This window comes from Pseudoliparis swirei, chromosome 5 (genome assembly GCF_029220125.1).
Source record: "Pseudoliparis swirei isolate HS2019 ecotype Mariana Trench chromosome 5, NWPU_hadal_v1, whole genome shotgun sequence".
In the NCBI taxonomy this organism is placed as follows: domain Eukaryota; kingdom Metazoa; phylum Chordata; class Actinopteri; order Perciformes; family Liparidae; genus Pseudoliparis; species Pseudoliparis swirei.
In genome coordinates, this window is record NC_079392.1 from 2,119,299 (window position 1) to 2,141,798 (window position 22,500).

The following is a 22,500-nucleotide window of genomic DNA, read 5'->3' on the forward strand; positions in this document are numbered from 1 at the left end:
TTCGTTCCTGATTGTTCCCAGCCACGCCCTGATTGTTTGGCCCCCGGTGTTCCGTCGCCGGTTCCAGTCCCCGGTGTTCCGTCGCCGGTTCCAGTCCCCGGTGTTCCGTTACCGGCTCCAGTCTCCGAGGTTCCAGTCCCCGGTGTTCCGTTACCGGCTCCAGTCTCCGAGGTTCCAGTCCCCGGTGTTCCGTTACCGGCTCCAGTCTCCGAGGTTCCAGTCCCCGGTGTTCCGTCGCCGGCTCCAGTCCCCTTTGTTCCTGTCCGGTTCTTGTCCCTGTTCCTGCTAGATCTTTCATAATAAATCCTGTGTTTTCTGAGAACTCTGCCTGCTGCGTTTGGGTCCAAACCTTGCCACACCTAACACCAGAGGTGTGTAGAGGCCCATCTCCAGTGTTCTAGTGGTACATTGTGTTATCGCCTTAGAAGACTAGCAGAGGGGTAGAAAACACTTTAAACACTTTTGATGTAAGCGCAGCTGAAAACAGTTATGCTGCTGAAAGAAGCTATAAAACTGGCCTTCCTTTGAGCCACAAGAAGAACAACATCGATATTTACGATATGAATCATTATTTATAACCTTGTTAATGTCTTGACTAGATTTTATATTCATTTAGAAATTAATTTAATTTAATGAATAAAAGTGAGAGTTTTCATGGAGAACACCAAACTATCTGTGTGACCCTATCACTGTGTATTAAAGTGTGTGTTTCGTGTTCTGCCCAGTCTGACTTGTAGTGCAGGTGAACCCGATGCAGCAGGTGTGTTTGTCTCTTCGTGTTCTCACAGCGCTCGGCTGCATGGAGGTCTGTTTGTCTGCTTGTTTGTTTGTTTGTTTGTTTGTTTGTTTGTGTCTGAGCCGGCGTGTTCCCCCGTCACTCCCACCGCCGGCTGCGGGGTGACAGCAGCGCGCACACATCCCGTAGTTTACCTCGTACAGCAGGCATCCGAGCGACCAGATGTCAGACTTGAAGTTGTATCCGTTTTCATGAATCCTCTCCGGTGACATGTAGTACGGAGTACCCACTGGAGAGAGGGGGGGCGAGAGAGGTAGACAGAGACAGAGAGAGAGAGTTACCATTTTGCAATGCCTCCCCCAGTTCATCAACATCACTGACACACCTCACACGGAGAAGAGGAGCAGGTGAGCAGCGGAGGTGAAGTTCTCACACGGAGGTTGGAACGCTCGTAGAACGGATTTTAGAAAATACAAAATAAATAAATAAATGGAAACACGAGAGGGAGACTCTCTCTCTTCTCTCTCTCTCTGGTCCTGAGTCAGAGTCGATTGGACGAGGCTCGACATCAACGTGCACGCCCACACAGTGCACGGACCACAAGGTTGCGTGCTCAAACGCACACATACATTAAGACACACACTCACACACACTAACACACACACTAAGACACAAACTCAGACACACACACACACTAACACACACACACATTAAGACACACACTCACACACATTAAGACACACACTCACACACACACTAACACACACACACATTAAGACACACACTCACACATACATTAAGACACACACTCACACACACTAACACACACACTAAGACACAAACTCAGACACACACACACACACTAACACACACACACATTAAGACACACACTCACACACACACACACACACTAACACACATTAAGACACACACTCACACACACTAACACACACACTAAGACACAAACTCAGACACACACACACACTAACACACACACACATTAAGACACACACTCACACACACACACACACTAACACACACACACACACACACATTAAGACACACACTCACACACACAGACATTAAGACACACTCACACACATTAACACACACACACACTCCAACACACAAAGTCACACACACTCACACAATAAGACACACACTCACACACACATACACAAACACACATAAGGAAATACACTCACACACACACACACACTATGCATAACTCAGTTGTGATTACTGCGGCTCGGTAATGATCTGAAACAGGATTCTGAGGGAGCCTGAAGAGTCGCCAGGTTCTGGTTCTGGTTTGGTAACTCAAGAGGAGCTGGCGGCGCTCCAGAGTCAGAGCTCCACCCGACCGGACCGGAGCCGACCGCGGCCGGCACCACGTCACCGCGAGGCGCCGCCCTCCATGTAAAAGTCCACCGAGCGAATCCAGCCGAGCTTTATTCATCACATCTGGTGAAGAACGCTCGCCACGCCCGACTCTCGTTCCACTTCCTGCCAAACAGGAAGCACAGCCTAGAGCGCTACACGTCACATGACCAATGAACAGGGTTCATCCTCATGACCAATGAACAGGTTCATCCACATGACCAATGAACAGGGTTCATCCTCATGACCAATGAACAGGTTCATCCTCATGACCAATGAACAGGTTCATCCACATGACCAATGAACAGGTTCATCCTCATGACCAATGAACAGGTTCATCCACACGACCAATGAACAGGGTTCATCCTCATGACCAATGAACAGGGTTCATCCGCATGAATAATGAACAGGTTCATCCACATGACCAATGAACAGGTTCATCCACATGACCAATGAACAGGTTCATCTACATGACCAATGAACAGGTTCATCCTCATGACCAATGAACAGGTTCATCCACATGACCAATGAACAGGTTCATCCTCATGACCAATGAACAGGTTCATCCTCATGACCAATGAACAGGTTCATCCACATGACCAATGAACAGGTTCATCTACAGGACCAATGAACAGGTTCATCCACATGACCAATGAACAGGTTCATCCACATGACCAATGAACAGGTTCATCCTCATGACCAATGAACAGGTTCATCCTCATGACCAATGAACAGGTTCATCCACATGACCAATGAACAGGTTCATCCTCATGACCAATGAACAGGTTCATCCTCATGACCAATGAACAGGTTCATCCACATGACCAATGAACAGGTTCATCCTCATGACCAATGAACAGGTTCATCCTCATGACCAATGAACAGGTTCATCCACATGACCAATGAACAGGTTCATCCTCATGACCAATGAACAGGTTCATCCTCATGACCAATGAACAGGTTCATCCACATGACCAATGAACAGGTTCATCCTCATGACCAATGAACAGGTTCATCCTCATGACCAATGAACAGGTTCATCTACATGACCAATGAACAGGTTCATCCTCATGACCAATGAACAGGTTCATCCTCATGACCAATGAACAGGTTCATCCACATGACCAATGAACAGGTTCATCCACATGACCAATACAAACCTTTTTTGGTGGAAATTGTGTTTTCCTCTTGTTTGAAAACGGTTACATTCTGAGCCCGGCTAAAGAAAGACAGTCTGACCAACTATCTACTCATTTCACTGATATCTATATTGACTTATGTCATTTTTAAATCTTAAATGTTGTGTTTCGACTGGCAGCCTCGCTGCATCAGGCCCAGTGGCTTCCTCCCTGAGCGGATGACATTCCAGGCCTGGTGAAGGTGGACATGAATCAAGTTGAAGCAGCTCCTGCGCCTCGTTTGTACAAAAGCATCTGCCGGATGAATCCATGTAAACATGCGTCTTGTTGTTGTTTTCCTTATAAAACAAACAAACAGTCTCGTCCTCTATGCAGATGGAAGAGATTTACAATCTGCACAAACAGTCAGAGTGAGAACATCTCAAGAGTAAAGAAGTGGCAGTAAAAGAGGAGGAACACTCTGTAACTGCACACACACTATGTGTGTGAGGGTGTGTGTGTGTGTGTGCAGCACCCTCACACACACACATGTGGGTGTGAGCCATCCTGCACATTAACAGGTTGGAGGAAACTTAACTAATATAATTGCAATTAATTAAACTAATACAGAGGGGGGGGGGTAGGGGGGGGGGCTAATGTTTTAATTTTGGATGGGAACAAAATGAAAAGTTATCACTTTTCATTTTGATAAAGACTTAATTGGGTTGAGAGAGAAAGATTCTTTTTTTATCTTTAAATGTGTGCTGTCGTTTTTTTTAACAATGAAGTGTTACCTGTCATTCCAAAAAATAATCGTCAGAGAGGAAAAAAGAGAAGAATAAACAAGGGACCGCGGTTTTAATTGGTCATTGTGTGTGTGTGTGTGTGTGAGGTCTGAACAAGATCCCCTAAGATTCATTATTAGCGGATTATAAATAATCAGCCTCTCTCATGCTGATGGAGGAGAAGAAGACGGAGGCTCCTCCAGCTGCTGAATCAAGGCCACGTTCATTATTCATGCTCGTAAAGCGAGACTCGTGTTGGGACTGATTTCCATTTGTTGTGAACGGCTGAGACGACACCGTGTTGTGGAGGAACCGGCTGGAGGTCGTCCTACAGGAGATGAGACGCCATCGCTTCATCTCATAGCCTTCATCTCATAGCCTTCATCTCATAGTCTTCATCTCATAGCCTTCATCTCATAGCCTTCATCTCATAGTCTTCATCTCATAGCCTTCATCTCATAGCCTTCATCTCATAGCCTTCATCTCATAGTCTTCATCTCATAGCCTTCATCTCATAGCCTTCATCTCATAGCCTTCATCTCATAGTCTTCATCTCATAGCCTTCATCTCATAGTCTTCATCTCATAGCCTTCATCTCATAGCCTTCATCTCATAGTCTTCATCTCATAGCCTTCATCTCATAGCCTTCATCTCATAGCCTTCATCTCATAGCCTTCATCTCATAGTCTTCATCTCATAGCCTTCATCTCATAGTCTTCATCTCATAGTCAGAAGGTCTTCATCTTATAGTCTTCATCTCATAGTCAAAAGGTCTTCATCTCATAGTCAAAAGGTCTTCATCTCATAGCCTTCATCTCAGTCTTCATCTCATAGCCTTCATCTCATAGCCTTCATCTCATAGCCTTCATCTCATAGTCTTCATCTCATAGTCAAAAGGTCTTCATCTCATAGTCTTCATCTCATAGCCTTCATCTCATAGCCTTCATCTCATAGCCTTCATCTCATAGCCTTCATCTCATAGCCTTCATCTCAGTCTTCATCTCATAGCCTTCATCTCATAGCCTTCATCTCATAGTCTTCATCTCATAGTCAGAAGGTCTTCATCTTATAGTCTTCATCTCATAGTCTTCATCTCATAGCCTTCATCTCATAGTCTTCATCTCATAGCCTTCATCTCATAGCCTTCATCTCATAGTCTTCATCTCATAGTCAGAAGGTCTTCATTTTATAGTCTTCATCTCATAGTCTTCATCTCATAGTCTTAATCTCATAGTCTTCATCTCATAGTCAAAAGGTCTTCATCTCATAGTCTTCATCTCATAGTCAGAAGGTCTTCATCTTATAGTCTTCATCTCATAGTCTTCATCTCATAGCCTTCATCTCATAGTCTTCATCTCATAGCCTTCATCTCATAGTCTTCATCTCATAGTCTTCATCTCATAGTCTTCATCTCATAGTCTTCATCGCATAGCCTTCATCTCATAGTCTTCATCTCATAGTCAAAAGGTCTTCATCTCATAGTCTTCATCTCATAGTCAGAAGGTCTTCATCTCATAGTCTTCATCTCATAGCCTTCATCTCATAGCCTTCATCTCATAGTCTTCATCTCATAGTCTTCATCTCATAATCAAAAGGTCTTCATCTCATAGCCTTCATCTCATAGTCTTCATCTCATAGCCTTCATCTCATAGTCTTCATCTCATAGTCAAAAGGTCTTCATCTCATAGTCTTCATCTCATAGTCAGAAGGTCTTCATCTCATAGTCTTCATCTCATAGCCTTCATCTCATAGCCTTCATCTCATAGTCTTCATCTCATAGTCTTCATCTCATAATCAAAAGGTCTTCATCTCATAGCCTTCATCTCATAGTCTTCATCTCATAGACTTCATCTCATAGTCTTCATCTCATAGTCAGAAGGTCTTCATCTCATAGTCTTCATCTCATAGCCTTCATCTCATAGCCTTCATCTCATAGTCTTCATCTCATAGTCTTCATCTCATAATCAAAAGGTCTTCATCTCATAGCCTTCATCTCATAGTCTTCATCTCATAGCCTTCATCTCATAGTCTTCATCTCATAGTCAAAAGGTCTTCATCTTATAGTCTTCATCTCATAGTCAAAAGGTCTTCATCTCATAGTCTTCATCTCATAGCCTTCATCTCATAGTCTTCATCTCATAGTCAAAAGGTCTTCATCTCATAGTCTTCATCTCATAGTCAGAAGGTCTTCATCTCATAGTCTTCATCTCATAGCCTTCATCTCATAGCCTTCATCTCATAGTCTTCATCTCATAGTCTTCATCTCATAATCAAAAGGTCTTCATCTCATAGCCTTCATCTCATAGTCTTCATCTCATAGACTTCATCTCATAGTCTTCATCTCATAGTCAGAAGGTCTTCATCTCATAGCCTTCATCTCATAGTCTTCATATCATCGTCTTCATCTCATAGTCTTCATCTCATAGTCAAAAGGTCTTCATCTCATAGTCTTCATCTCAGTCTTCATCTCATAGTCAGAAGGTCTTCATCTCATAGTCTTCATCTCAAAGCCTTCATCTCATAGTCTTCATCTCATAGTCTTCATCTCATAGTCTTCATCTCATAGTCAAAAGGTCTTCATCTCATAGTCTTCATCTCATAGTCAGAAGGTCTTCATCTCATAGTCTTCATCTCAAAGCCTTCATCTCATAGTCTTCATCTCATAGTCAAAAGGTCTTCATCTCATAGCCTTCATCTCAGTCTTCATCTCATAGTCTTCATCTCATAGTCAAAAGGTCTTCATCTCATAGTCTTCATCTCATAGTCCTCATCTCATAGTCAGAAGGTCTTCATCTTATAGTCTTCATCTCATAGTCAGAAGGTCTTCATCTCATAGTCCTCATCTCATAGTCAGAAGGTCTTCATCTTATAGTCTTCATCTCATAGTCTTCATCTCATAGTCTTCATCTGTGTTTATTTGCCTTCATAACATAACAAAAGCTTTTTTAAAGGCCTACACGTTAAAGTAGACATAATTATTTTCAACATAAGCCTCCCTGAGGTCGTCAATCTTGTTCTCCCTCCTCCTCCTCCTCTCCTCTCCTTTCCCTCTTCCTCCTCCTCCTCCTCGTTAACACCTCTCTCATTACAGGTGTTAATTGCAGGTTCATTATACAACTTAGAACTGACATTGGATCACATCAGTGTCCCGTCACTGGAGCTCTTTTATTCTTTTGCCGTCGCTCTGTGTGTGTTTGTGTGTAGTCAGCCTTGTGTCACTGAGTGTGTGTCAGTTTGAATGTGTGTGATTATCTCACTCTGCATGCGTGTGCATATGCACATGTGTCTGTGGAAACATGTGTAGAAGACAAAGAGTCTGTGAGCGTGTGCAAGAGTAGGGGATGAGAAAAAACTGTGTGCGTGCGTGCTCGTGTGTGTGTGTGCTTGTGTGTGTGTGTGTGCTTGTGTGTGTGTGCTTGTGTGTGTGTGTGCTTGTGTGTGTGTGTGTGCTTGTGTGTGCTTGTGTGTGTGCTTGTGTGTGTGTGTGTGTGTTGCTGCTGATCGGCTGCGAGCTGACAGGCTGTATGCCTGGACCTCCATCTCATCTCCACCACCCGGCTCCACTGTTCAGCTGGGTGGCTCATTACAGACACACACACACACACACACAGAGAGACACACACACGTGCATAGATACAGACACACACAGACACAGAGAGACACCCACACACCCACACATGTGCATAGACACACACATAAAAAGACACACACACATACACGCATGCATAAACACACACACACATACACGCATGCATAGACACACACACATAGACACACACGTGCATAGACACATAGACACACACACACACACAGTGACACACACACACACACGTGCATCAACACACACACACACACAGTGACACACACACCTCTTCCTCACATTCTTTATTTCTATCCTTCTCTTTCTCACTTTTCTTTTTCTCCTCCATTTTTGTTGTCAAACTGTCACATTCTCTCATTCTTTTCTTCATGTGTCTCCTTCTCACTCTTTCCTCTCTCTCTCTCTCTCTTTTCTTTCCTCTCCTCCCTCCTGTTTTTCCAGTGTCACATTCTCTCCTCTCGCACACATTCTGCTTTTCTGCCTCTCTTTTCTCTCTAAAAGTCAAAGCCCCAGAGGGAGGGGGGTCAGAGGGGAGGAGGAGGAGGAGGAGTGAGGACCAGAAGGAGAGAAGGATACGTGACAAAGAAATGAAAAAAGAGATAGAGGAGATCGGCTTTCTCTTCTTTTTTTTAAAAGAAAAAGCGATAGAGGAGGTCTGCTAACGAAATGTCAACAGGTGACGATGACGAGATCACCTAAACACATCCTGATGAAGATTAAACATTAAAGATGAAGAGGCTTTACTGTTATTGTTGTTACACAACAACATCACGTGTGACGGCCGCACAGCAAAGAGGAATGAAAGAGGAATGAAAAAGGAATGAAAGAGGAATGTTTTTTTTAAAAGCAGTAAAGAGGAATGAACGAGGAATGAAATAGAAATAAAAGAGGAATGAGAGCAGTAAAGAGGAATAAAAGAGGAATGAGAGAGCAGTAAAGAGGAATGAGATAGCAGTAAAGAGGAATAAAAGAGGAATGAGAGAGCAGTAAAGAGGAATAAAAGAGGAATGAGAGAGCAGTAAAGAGGAATAAAAGAGGAATGAGAGAGCAGTAAAGAGGAATGCAAGAGGAATAAAAGAGGAATGAAAGAGGAGATTCTCATAATGTTGTATGGTTGTTGTTATGAGTATTAGCTTTTGTTTATCACAACACTGTAATGACATCAGTGTGTGTTTGTGTATTAGTGTGTATGTCTAACGGTGTGAGTCCTGATGTTATTATGTTGTATTATTTTACCGACGGTCAGAAACATAAATTGTTGCTTCATCAAAAATGTGATTTAAATTTTCTTTGTGACGTTTTAATAAAAAATGAAATTGTTCTGCTCCCAAGAAGTTTGACTCGTTTCTTCTTCTCATAAAATAATAATAATACAATAATAATGTAAAAGCTTTGTTAAGTTACATTAAAGTCTAAAAAAATCAAAATCCTCAACCAGATGAATAAATTAAAAGTACAATACAATAAAAGAGGAATACAATAACATGAACGTTCCCGAGTGGAACCAGCTCGCCGTGTGTGTGTTCCCGTAGAGCGTTATGTAAAGTGATACGTGGTGAGTGTCAACGGACATGAAGTGCGTGTGAAATGCATCCCTACAAACGCCGATCGGTGGCGTGGGTCGACGTGACGCTCTGCGCCCGATGTGATGAGACGCATCTGCTCCGCTCATCGACTCCACGAGCGGCGGCGCCGTGATTCCTGTCGTTTTCCCGCAGCTCGTCGAAGGCGTCTTGATCGCCTCAGATTAACGATGACAGTTTCCCAGTTGACCCTCTCGTGCCGCCGGGGCTGCAGTTCCCCCGGCGGCCTGAAGAGGGCGCTGTGGCCTCAACGTTTAATGAGCCGCAGCCCGAGAGCTGATGCAGAGCTGCCTGATCACGTGACTCACACCTTCTCCCAACAGCTGGGCCGCTGCCTGAGAATAGCACGCCGGTCGTGGTAATAACAGTTTGACGTGGGGAAGTGCCACTGTGTGAACGACAGGCTTTACATCCGCGTGCGGCGCAGCTGAGACGACGGCGTGCGGCGCGACGGCTCGGTGGAAACACCTCAAGCCAGAATAACCTGCGCCGCGTCCGCCTGGACGCCACCGGACACGCGGCTCGAGAGACGCACGGAGACAAAGAAAAGATAAGGATGTGTGGACGGATAATGTGTGCGAATGTCGACGTCTGATTGACCCCTCGCTAAGCCCCGCCCCCCCGTCAAGCTGTCACATCATCACTAACTGAGCTCCGTGAATAGATATTAATTCATTTTTACAAAAATGCATTTGAAGTGACTGAACCAGGAAGTCAAAGTGAGAGATAAAGATCCAGAAACTCTCGTGTTGGAGTTTCACCAAAACTAGAATCAGACGTGTCGAGCGTGAGTCTGTGAAACATTTAGTATTTATATATATATATATATATTAGGGCTGTGAAACGATTACAATTTTTAATCGGATTAATCACAGGTTTTTGTGGATTAATCATGATTAATCACATATTACCGATATTCTCGGTATATTTTGTGAGAACATAGAGATTTATGACAAAAGACGGATATATACATTTATACATTCTTCTATACAATGGTGCTGCAACTCAGCAGTTATTTAGCAGTTTTCTTCCATATGGAACATTAATACATCTTCATCCTAAACAGAATGTTTAACCCTCCTGTTACCTTTCCGGTCAATTTGACCCCATTCAATGTTTAATGTCGGTGTTCTTTGGGGTCAATTTGACCCCAGGCTGTTTTTCACTGTGTCAAACATATAAGAAATATCAACTTTTTTATTTATTTAAAGGGCTATTTAGGTAGTCAACAAACAAACAAACATAAAGTACCTCACACTTAAACTTGGGAAGCAATATTAATTCTAATAATTTTCTGGAGGTTTTAATTGCTGGGGTCAAATTGACCCCGAGGGTAAAATATGTTCGTAAATGTAAAGGTAACAGGAGGGTTAAACAGAACATGTTTCTCTTGTTTGTCAACCATTAACTCCACCATGATACAATCTAAAGGTGGACAGATTGACAAGTGACTTTTTTTTTGCTCGGTCCCGATGCGCGCGCACGGAGCTCTGTGGCGCGCCAGACGGAGGTCGATAAGTGTTAACGCAACGCGAAGAGACAGAAATGACATGCTGCTGTGGAGATACGATCAACAACAGACGTTTAGTTTAATAAAAGAACAAAGACGTGCTCTAGAGAACATGTCGGGGCGGGCCAATCTCTTTAATGTCATGCGATCTACCGACACTACGCCGCGATCGACTGGCAGGTCGCGATCGACGTGTTGAGACCCTGATCTACAGGAAGTAAAAGTCGTAACAAGGTTTCCGGAGGTGAACCTGCGGAAGGATCATTACCGATGAACAGACCGTCTGCATGAGAGCAGACAGAGTTCAGATTGAAGTGGTGTATTGGAAGCTCATTTTGCAAGTGACTTTTTTTTCGTCCCGACGACCAACAACAGACGGATTGGAAGTTCATTCTGCGCATGCGTTAAATGCGTAAATAAAAAAAAAACTAGTTAAACCTGTAATTCGATTAACTGAGTTAACGCGTTATTTTTCACAGCACTAATATATATATATATGTATATTGTTATCTATAAATATACATATATATATAAATACATTAATATATTTATACATTTATATATATATAATTATATAAAGAAAATATATATTTATTTATATATATAAAGAAAATATATATTTATTTATATATATAAATGTATATATTTATTTATATATAAATCAATTATATATAAATATCTTTTTTTATTTCTATGTATAAATATATATATATATATATATATATATATATATATATATCTCAGGAGGAAGTTATCGTCACTTCAACCTTCCAGAAATGTGTTTTTGTTTAACCTTAAACCTTAAAGTCCGTGATTGATGCGACACGTGGAGATGAAACAGAAGCTGCTGCTGCTCTCAGGAAGTCTCGTCCTCGGCTCTCCAGACACGTTTATAAATGTGTCTCTATTGATGCTTAACGTATTGTTTGAATAGAAAATCACTAAAATTCTACTAAGAGCAAAATGCATTATTTGATTATTTCTAGAAATAAGTATTTTAGACTTGTATGTCAAAATCTGCTTTTACACTATAAGATCACCTCCTAAATACATCCTTAAGAAGTTTAAATGTTCTTAAAGATAAAGAGGTGTTTATTGTTATTGTTGTTACACAACAACATTACGTGTGACAGCTGCACAGCAAAGAGGAATACAATAAAAGAGGAATAAAATAAGAGGAATAAAAATAAAAAGGAATGCAATAAGAGGAATACAATAAGAGGGATAAAATAAAAAGGAATAAAATAAAAGAGGAATAGAATAAAAGAGGAATAAAATAAACGTTACAAAGTAAAACCAGATAGATGTGTGTGTTTGTTTCCATACACTCTCTGTCTCTGACTGCTGCTCCAACACAGACATACATTTATTAAAATACAACTACATGTTGTCTAAATGTACTTTGTTGTTGTTGTTAAGTGTTTACACTCTATTACTTTATTCCTATTATTATTACTCTATTTATGTCGGACAAGAGACAAACGAACTTTCGTCTTCTGCATGTTCCACAAATGTAAAATGGAGAATAAAGATGATTTCTATGAAGTATTCCATGTCCTCCCTCCTGTCGGTGACTTTAGCTCCACAGTGAGCCGCGCGATGCGTAACAGTAAAAACAAGCGGTGGACGTGATGAAGGCTGGTAGGAACCGGCTGTTAACGAATACTTTATAGGTACATGTGTGATTTAAACACTCGGACACCCTTGAACTGAGCTGGATGTGTGTGTGTGTGTCTGCTGTAAAGAGAGGTTGGGTCAGTAAGTGGTAAAGTGTCTCTTCCTCTGTAATATATTAATGACTCGGTTCCACTCCTAAAGATTTACAGTAAACGTCCCACAGACGTTAAACACCGCCAGAGTTGAAGAACGCTTTTAAAGCGGCGCTGCCAGCCTCACGTCCAGCACACGTTTATATTTCTTTAAACTAAGCCAAAAGTACTCGTCTTAATTAGTGCGGCGCTCCGATTCTCACTTCTTTGAAGAGGGGGAAAAAAAAGAAGAAAAGTTACACGATTTATTTCCTGCGAGCGGCCGACAGTAACGGGCGTAAAGTTTGTGCCGGCGTGTTTTATGGTAAACAGTCACAATCGGAGCCGTGTGGAAGGCCTCGGCCCGGTCGTCGGCCGCGTCGGGGGGGTCAGAGGTCGAGGAAACAGGAAGTGGCTAAGTGGCCTATGAAGGGGGGGGGGGGGGGGCAGGACTACGTGACACATGGCTCTGGGCTCACGGAGCCTAATGAAACACATCAAACATCGGGGCGATTACTGGGGACCGCTGGGCCCGAGTGTGCGTTTTGTGGGCTCGTAAGGGTGAAGTGTGTGTGTGTGTTTGTGTGTGTGTACACATGTTTGTGTGTGTGTGTGTGTAAGCTGTGGCGACTTACCCAGTGAGTGAGCGGCGGTGGTTTTGGAGCTGAAGAATCGACCCAGTCCCAAATCTCCTAGCTTCACGACTCCTGTAGCTGTGATGAAGACGTTGGCTGGCTTGATGTCTGGAGACATCAATCATATTTTATTTTATTATTTTATTTTTATTATAAGACAAAAGACAAAACGTAGACATAACACCTGGAGGACGACGAAACAGTGGACACAACATCCTAAAGTCAGAGTATTGAGAAAAAGAAACAAGAAAGAAAGAAAAATGCATGTGTACATGTGTGTGTGTGTGCGTGTGCGTGTGGTTTAAAAAAAAATTTAATTACATTTTTTATTTAAAGAAACAAAATACATTGATGATGGCAGATGTCTATGTATGAGCGTCTGCATCCACGTGGAATTAAATTGGTTTCCAGGCAAGGGAAAAAAATAAAATGAATTAAGATGAATTAACTAATCAATGAGACATAAATAATAATAATAACATTAAAATCTGTTTTAACTGTCACATTAATGACACTTTTGAGCTACGACTCTCGTCAAATGAGTCGTATCCACTGTGATAACTTTTGGTAAAGCTTCAGAAAACACGACTTCACGACCGCGAGCGTCCACTTCGTCCGTTTCTGTGGCGTTCGCTCGGTGATGTTAACGCGTCCCGCGCCAGCCTTTGAAATTTACTGCTGCAATATAAACCGCGAGCGTCTTTTGAATAGGCGGTCTCTGTTAAGTGGTCATTAAAGTGCAGCAGCGCTCGGGGTTCATTAGTGTCCCCGAGCCCTAATCAGAGTCAGCCGGACGGAAGTGCACCACCTGTGTGTGTGTGTGTGTGTGTGTGTGTGTGTGTGTGTGTGTGTGTGTGTGTGTGTGGATCCGGGACTCGATGCGACTCGGCCCCACTAAAAGCACGCGGGCCCATAAACACCGCGCGCTCTGGTCTGCGTGTCGCTCGACACCTTCGCTTTAAGCCGCCTGTCATGTGCAACAAGGCCGATCACGACGACCTCTGCAGACGCGTTTCCCTCCAGACTTCCAGAGGCTTCGGTTTCAATCTGGGAGGCTATTAAAAATAAATAGCTTAAAGAGACTTAGAACTGGGTTGAGGCGACCGACGCCGCCTTGGTGCACGGGGCAGGACTCTAGCGTTGGAGTAAGAGCACGTATCTGGAGTATTTACAGAAAACAGTGTCAAAGATATTTAATAAATGTTCTTCTGGGGGACAAAGGACTCTCCCCAGGAAATGGATTTGACATAAAGTCGTCTTCTGACTCATGATGGACGTTTATAACATTTAAAGATGATCTAAACTACTAACTGGAACAGCTTTTGACGTATTGGGATAAATGGGTCACATACGCCTCATAGACCTGATGTTATTCTGAATTAATGAATGTACAATAGAGAATAGATGCATAGTTATACTTTGTTTTCTTTTTGTTTGTTTTATTCCATCTCTTTGTTGTTGTTTATCTTATTGTTTTACACGTCCTTCTCTAAATATGTATTTACTATTTACCTAAAATGAGCATCGTCTAAAAATCTGCACAGGCACTGTCAATCTGTAAATGTCTAATTAATGTTTACTTTTAATAACACTTTTTTTTAAAAGACGGTTTTGATAAGATCACGTCTCATTTTATTCAGTTTAAGGACTTCGGAGATCTCACAATGGACAAATAAGCCCATTTCTTCTTTGTATTGTTATGCAAGTGTGTGTGTGCGCTTATGGACATTGTGTGTGTGTGTGTGTGTGTGTGTGCACACGATACCTCTGTGCATGACTCTCCGGGAGTGCATGTGTTCGAGGGCGCTGCAGAGCTGGACAAAGTATTTCCACACCGTTCTCTCTGGGATGAGCCTCCTCTGCTTCTTAAAGTGCTGTGAAACACACACACACACACACACACAATGAGACAATCAAACCAGCATGAGCACTCCTGACAGAAGGCACAAATAACACACTTGAAGGTCTCCTGTAGAACTGAGTACCAGGTTAAGAGGGTTGCTGAGTGTTCATGACTCTGACTCTGCTAATGCAACCCAGATCTCTCTCTCTCTCTCTCTCTCTCTCTCTCTCTCTCTCTCTCTCTCTCTCTCTCAGCGTGAGAGGACGTGTGGTTGTGAAGCAGAGGAGAGTTGTTTTGGTTTAAAGGTGGTTTTCCACATTAACGAGTGACTGGGTTAACAGGTATGTTTGCTGTGAGTGTCTGTGGGTTCACCCGACTGTCTGTGTGAGTGTGTGGGTTCACGGAGAGATTGTTTTTGTGTGTCTGTGTGAGCGTTAGCGGCGAGCTAACGGGAAGCTAACGGGAAGCTAGCGGGGAGCTAGTCATGGAGGATATGAGTTTCCTCACGCGGGAACACGGCATTAGAGTGGCGCCGAGTTTCCCGTGCTCGGAGGAGGAGGTGGGGCTGGCAGTGGGCGACGTGGTCGGCGACGGCTGCGTGAGGTCCGCTGCCCGTATGAACGGAGCGGTGGTGCTGTTTTTAGACAGCGTGGAAAAAGTGAACGAGGTGGTGGTGTCGGGGGTGGTCATCGGTGGCCTGTATGTGCCGGTGGCGCCGCTGGCCACACCGTCGGTTCGGGTCACCGTGGCCAACGTGCCTCCTTTTATACAAGAGGAGGTAATCTTGAAGGAGCTGGTGAAGCACGGGAAGGTGGTGTCCCGGTTGAGGAAGATCCCCTCGGGGTGGAAGTCCTCCCGGATGAAACACGTGTGGTCCCACCGGAGGCATCTCTCCATGATCCTGAACAACAGGGGAGAAGAGCTCTGCCTCCGGGTGTTCATCAGGGTGGAGAGCTCCGCCTCCGGGTGTTCATCAGGGTGGAGAGCTCCGCCTCCGGGTGTTCATCAGGGTGGAGAGCTCCGCCTCCGGGTGTTCATCAGGGTGGCCGGGCACAACTACCCCATCTACATCTCCTCAGGGAACGGGAGGTGCTTCATCTGTGGGGAGAGGGGCACAGAGCCAGGGACTGCCACCGGTGGAGAGCTGCTGAGCAGAACACCAGCAGGGCGGCTCCTCGGGGGCGGAGCCAGGGGGGGGCGGAGGGCACGGGGGGTGCACAGCAGGGGAGGGAGGGGGAGCAACCAGGGACTGCAGGTACCCAGAGGGGGGAGGAGGGAGAGCAGGCAGGAACTGGAGGCTCCCAGCAGGATGAAGAGGGAGAGCAGGCAGAGATGGGGGGTGCCCAGCAGGTTGTGGAGGAGGAAGAGGAGGGGGGCACTGGTCCAGTCCAGCAAGGTGAGGAAGGAGAGGGGGAGACGGTCACAGGCCAGCAGGGTGAGGGTGAGGAGATGGAAGAGGAGGAGGGGAGAGAGGAGGGAGGGGCTGGTGTAGACCAAGAAGATGAGGAGGAGAGGAGAGACGAGGGAGAAACGGTCACAGGACAGCAGGGTGAGGGTGAGGAGATGGAAGAGGAGGAGGGGAGAGAGGAGGGAGGGGCTGGTGCAGAACAAGAGGTTGAGGAGGAGAGGAGAGACGAGGGAGAAACGGTCACAGGACAGCAGGGTGAGGAAGAGAGGAGAGAAGAGGGTGGGGCTGGGGCTGAGGTGGCCCAAGAAGGTGAAGAAGAGGACAAAGGAGAGTCAGAAGAAGAAAGGGAGACAGTCGTCAGGGAGGTGAGGCTGTCAGACAGTGAGGTGGACATGGAGGCGGAGGAGGAGAGCCTCAGAGTCCCCCGTTTAAAGAGGAAGTGTGGAGGAGGTGATGGAGAACCCACAGGCAAAGAAGGCGGCGGGAAGAAGGAGGTCCAGGCCAAGGGGCGCCAGAGCCAGAGTCAGAGGACCACTGATCCAGCTGGAGGACCACGTGAAGGTGGAGGACCACGTCAAGGTGGAGGACCACGTCAAGGTGGAGGACCACTCAGGTGGAGGACCACTTCAAGGTGGAGGACCACGTCAAGGTGGAGGACCACGTCAAGGTGGAGGACCACGTCAAGGTGGAGGACCACGTCAAGGTGGAGGACCACTTCAAGGTGGAGGACCACGTCAAGGTGGAGGACCACGTCAAGGTGGAGGACCACGTCAAGGTGGAGGACCACGTCAAGGTGGAGGACCACTTCAAGGTGGAGGACCACTTCAAGGTGGAGGACCACGTCAAGGTGGAGGACCACGTCAAGGTGGAGGACCACGTCAAGGTGGAGGACCACGTCAAGGTGGAGGACCACTTCAAGGTGGAGGACCACGTCAAGGTGGAGGACCACGTCAAGGTGGAGGACCACGTCAAGGTGGAGGACCACGTCAAGGTGGAGGACCACGTCAAGGTGGAGGACCACTTCAAGGTGGAGGACCACGTCAAGGTGGAGGACCACGTCAAGGTGGAGGACCACGTCAAGGTGGAGGACCACGTCAAGGTGGAGGACCACTTCAAGGTGGAGGACCACGTCAAGGTGGAGGACCACGTCAAGGTGGAGGACCACGTCAAGGTGGAGGACCACTTCAAGGTGGAGGACCACGTCAAGGTGGAGGACCACTTCAAGGTGGAGGACCACGTCAAGGTGGAGGACCACGTCAAGGTGGAGGACCACTTCAAGGTGGAGGACCACGTCAAGGTGGAGGACCACGTCAAGGTGGAGGACCACGTCAAGGTGGAGGACCACGTCAAGGTGGAGGACCACGTCAAGGTGGAGGACCACTTCAAGGTGGAGGACCACGTCAAGGTGGAGGACCACGTCAAGGTGGAGGACCACGTCAAGGTGGAGGACCACGTCAAGGTGGAGGACCACGTCAAGGTGGAGGACCACTTCAAGGTGGAGGACCACGTCAAGGTGGAGGACCACTTCAAGGTGGAGGACCACTTCAAGGTGGAGGACCACGTCAAGGTGGAGGACCACGTCAAGGTGGAGGACCACGTCAAGGTGGAGGACCACTTCAAGGTGGAGGACCACGTCAAGGTGGAGGACCACGTCAAGGTGGAGGACCACGTCAAGGTGGAGGACCACGTCAAGGTGGAGGACCACTTCAAGGTGGAGGACCACGTCAAGGTGGAGGACCACGTCAAGGTGGAGGACCACGTCAAGGTGGAGGACCACGTCAAGGTGGAGGACCACTTCAAGGTGGAGGACCACGTCAAGGTGGAGGACCACGTCAAGGTGGAGGACCACGTCAAGGTGGAGGACCACGTCAAGGTGGAGGACCACGTCAAGGTGGAGGACCACTTCAAGGTGGAGGACCACTTCAAGGTGGAGGACCACGTCAAGGTGGAGGACCACGTCAAGGTGGAGGACCACTTCAAGGTGGAGGACCACGTCAAGGTGGAGGACCACGTCAAGGTGGAGGACCACGTCAAGGTGGAGGACCACGTCAAGGTGGAGGACCACGTCAAGGTGGAGGACCACTTCAAGGTGGAGGACCACGTCAAGGTGGAGGACCACGTGCAGGTGGAGGACCACGTCAAGGTGGAGGACCACGTCAAGGTGGAGGACCACTTCAAGGTGGAGGACCACGTCAAGGTGGAGGACCACTTCAAGGTGGAGGACCACACCAAGGTGGAGGACCACGTCAAGGTGGAGGACCACGTCAAGGTGGAGGACCACTTCAAGGTGGAGGACCACGTCAAGGTGGAGGACCACGTCAAGGTGGAGGACCACGTCAAGGTGGAGGACCACTTCAAGGTGGAGGACCACGTCAAGGTGGAGGACCACGTCAAGGTGGAGGACCACTTCAAGGTGGAGGACCACGTCAAGGTGGAGGACCACGTCAAGGTGGAGGACCACGTCAAGGTGGAGGACCACTTCAAGGTGGAGGACCACTTCAAGGTGGAGGACCACGTCAAGGTGGAGGACCACGTCAAGGTGGAGGACCACTTCAAGGTGGAGGACCACGTCAAGGTGGAGGACCACTTCAAGGTGGAGGACCACGTCAAGGTGGAGGACCACGTCAAGGTGGAGGACCACGTCAAGGTGGAGGACCACGTCAAGGTGGAGGACCACTTCAAGGTGGAGGACCACGTCAAGGTGGAGGACCACGTCAAGGTGGAGGACCACGTCAAGGTGGAGGACCACGTCAAGGTGGAGGACCACTTCAAGGTGGAGGACCACGTCAAGGTGGAGGACCACTTCAAGGTGGAGGACCACGTCAAGGTGGAGGATCACGTCAAGGTGGAGGACCACTTCAAGGTGGAGGACCACTTCAAGGTGGAGGACCACGTCAAGGTGGAGGACCACGTCAAGGTGGAGGACCACGTCAAGGTGGAGGACCACGTCAAGGTGGAGGACCACTTCAAGGTGGAGGACCACGTCAAGGTGGAGGACCACGTCAAGGTGGAGGACCACGTCAAGGTGGAGGACCACGTCAAGGTGGAGGACCACTTCAAGGTGGAGGACCACGTCAAGGTGGAGGACCACGTCAAGGTGGAGGACCACGTCAAGGTGGAGCAGCAAGGTGGAGGACCAAGGTGGAGGACCAAGGTGGAGGACCACTTCAAGGTGGAGGACCACTTCAAGGTGGAGGACCACGTCAAGGTGGAGGACCACGTCAAGGTGGAGGACCACTTCAAGGTGGAGGACCACGTCAAGGTGGAGGACCACTTCAAGGTGGAGGACCACGTCAAGGTGGAGGACCACGTCAAGGTGGAGGACCACTTCAAGGTGGAGGACCACGTCAAGGTGGAGGACCACGTCAAGGTGGAGGACCACGTCAAGGTGGAGGACCACGTCAAGGTGGAGGACCACGTCAAGGTGGAGGACCACTTCAAGGTGGAGGACCACGTCAAGGTGGAGGACCACGTCAAGGTGGAGGACCACGTCAAGGTGGAGGACCACGTCAAGGTGGAGGACCACGTCAAGGTGGAGGACCACTTCAAGGTGGAGGACCACGTCAAGGTGGAGGACCACTTCAAGGTGGAGGACCACTTCAAGGTGGAGGACCACGTCAAGGTGGAGGATCACGTCAAGGTGGAGGACCACTTCAAGGTGGAGGACCACTTCAAGGTGGAGGACCACGTCAAGGTGGAGGACCACGTCAAGGTGGAGGACCACGTCAAGGTGGAGGACCACGTCAAGGTGGAGGACCACTTCAAGGTGGAGGACCACGTCAGGTGGAGGACCACGTCAAGGTGGAGGACCACGTCAGGTGGAGGACCACTTCAAGGTGGAGGACCACGTCAAGGTGGAGGACCACGTCAAGGTGGAGGACCACGTCAGGTGGAGTACCACGCCAAGGTGGAGGACCACGTCAAGGTGGAGGACCACTTCAAGGTGGAGGACCACTTCAAGGTGGAGGACCACGTCAAGGTGGAGGACCACGTCAAGGTGGAGGACCACTTCAAGGTGGAGGACCACGTCAAGGTGGAGGACCACGTCAAGGTGGAGGACCACGTCAAGGTGGAGGACCACGTCAAGGTGGAGGACCACGTCAAGGTGGAGGACCACTTCAAGGTGGAGGACCACGTCAAGGTGGAGGACCACGTCAAGGTGGAGGACCACGTCAAGGTGGAGGACCACGTCAAGGTGGAGGACCACTTCAAGGTGGAGGACCACGTCAAGGTGGAGGACCACTTCAAGGTGGAGGACCACTTCAAGGTGGAGGACCACGTCAAGGTGGAGGACCACGTCAAGGTGGAGGACCACTTCAAGGTGGAGGACCACGTCAAGGTGGAGGACCACGTCAAGGTGGAGGACCACTTCAAGGTGGAGGACCACGTCAAGGTGGAGGACCACGTCAAGGTGGAGGACCACGTCAAGGTGGAGGACCACGTCAAGGTGGAGGACCACTTCAAGGTGGAGGACCACGTCAAGGTGGAGGACCACGTCAAGGTGGAGGACCACGTCAAGGTGGAGGACCACGTCAAGGTGGAGGACCACGTCAAGGTGGAGGACCACGTGAAGGTGGAGGACCACTTCTGCAGGGATAAATTCTTCCTGTCCGCCACTTTCCTGACGATGAGGGCAAGAGAGGAGCTTCACGCCACAAGAGTTCTACAGGCTCAAAAAGATCCTGTGTGAACTCAACAAGGTGCTGCAGGTGGAGGACGATGAGAGGAGGGCGAGAGGAGAGATCGAATGAAGAGGAGGAGCCAGAGCCTCAGCACTGGGAGGAGCTTCAGCCTCAAGACGGAGGGCAGGAGGCACTTCCTGTCCTCAGTGGACTTTAGTTTAGTGTCCAGCACCAGCATCATGGACGTTCTCTGTTTTTTTCAGGATTGGTGCTGCATTTATGTTTTGTGTGTTGGAAATAATTTGATTTATTGTGGTTCGAAGTTTTCTTTGAATAAAGGTTTTCAAAAAATCAAAATCTCTCTCTCTCTCTCTCTCTCTCTCTCCCGCTCCACTCGATGGGCGAGCGAGTCGCTCCGGAGCCGCGGCGGCGGCGTGAAGCTTCAGCTCGGGCCAATCGGCTTATTGATCCCCGCTGACAATAATCAACTGAGGATATGATCTCCTCCTCGTACGGCGGCGGGGAGCTCACGTTAGCTAACGGGATGCTACGAGGTGACCCCGTGACCCCACGGCTCCGTGTTCACGGAACTCCAGCCAGCAAGGACACAAGGGACCACCAACATGTGATCGATGCACCTGATCGATCACATGTTGGTGATCGATCACATGTTGGTGATCGATCAGGTGTATCGATCACATGTTGGTGATCGATCAGGTGCATCGATCACCAACATGTGACCGATCAGGTGCATCGATCACCAACGTGTGACCGATCAGGTGCATCGATCACCAACGTGTGATCGATCAGGTGCATCGATCACCAACGTGTGACCGATCAGGTGCATCGATCACCAACATGTGATCGATCAGGTGCATCGATCACCAACGTGTGACCGATCAGGTGCATCGATCACCAACGTGTGACCGATCAGGTGCATCGATCACCAACATGTGATCGATCAGGTGCATCGATCACCAACGTGTGACCGATCAGGTGCATCGATCACCAACATGTGATCGATCAGGTGCATCGATCACCAATTCAATTCAATTCAGTTTATTTGTATAGCCCAATTTCACAAATTACAAATTTGTCTCGGAGTGCTTTACAATCTGTACACATAGACATCCCTGCCCCAAAATCTCAGGTGCATCGATCACCAACATGTGATCGATCAGGTGCATCGATCACCAACGTGTGACCGATCAGGTGCATCGATCACCAACGTGTGATCGATCAGGTGCATCGATCACCAACGTGTGACCGATCAGGTGCATCGATCACCAACGTGTGATCGATCAGGTGCATCGATCACCAACGCAGACCGATCAGGTGCATCGATCACCAACGTGTGACCGATCAGGTGCATCGATCACCAACGTGTGATCGATCAGGTGCATCGATCACCAACATGTGATCGATCAGGTGCATCGATCACCAACGTGTGACCGATCAGGTGCATCGATCACCAACGTGTGACCGATCAGGTGCATCGATCACCAACGTGTGATCGATCAGGTGCATCGAT

At 47.6% G+C, this 22,500-nt stretch overlaps 1 protein-coding gene across 5 annotated transcripts in view; it reads right to left on the bottom strand.

The window, feature by feature from the left end:
- Positions 1-22,500, bottom strand: part of nek7 (NIMA-related kinase 7) — a 61,451-nt gene that overhangs the window by 17,439 nt on the left and 21,512 nt on the right. For 2 of the 5 annotated variants that reach the window (XM_056415156.1, XM_056415155.1), the window contains exons 5-7: positions 14,862-14,970; positions 13,097-13,204; positions 931-1,025 (exon numbers count right to left, since the gene is read on the bottom strand). In XM_056415156.1, the coding sequence (XP_056271131.1) occupies positions 931-1,025; positions 13,097-13,204; positions 14,862-14,970 (312 nt within the window). Of the gene's footprint in view, positions 1-930; positions 1,026-13,096; positions 13,205-14,861; positions 14,971-15,446; positions 16,795-22,500 lie in introns of those variants that run through there. The other 3 variants (XM_056415153.1, XM_056415154.1, XM_056415152.1) reach the window with 3 other exon arrangements.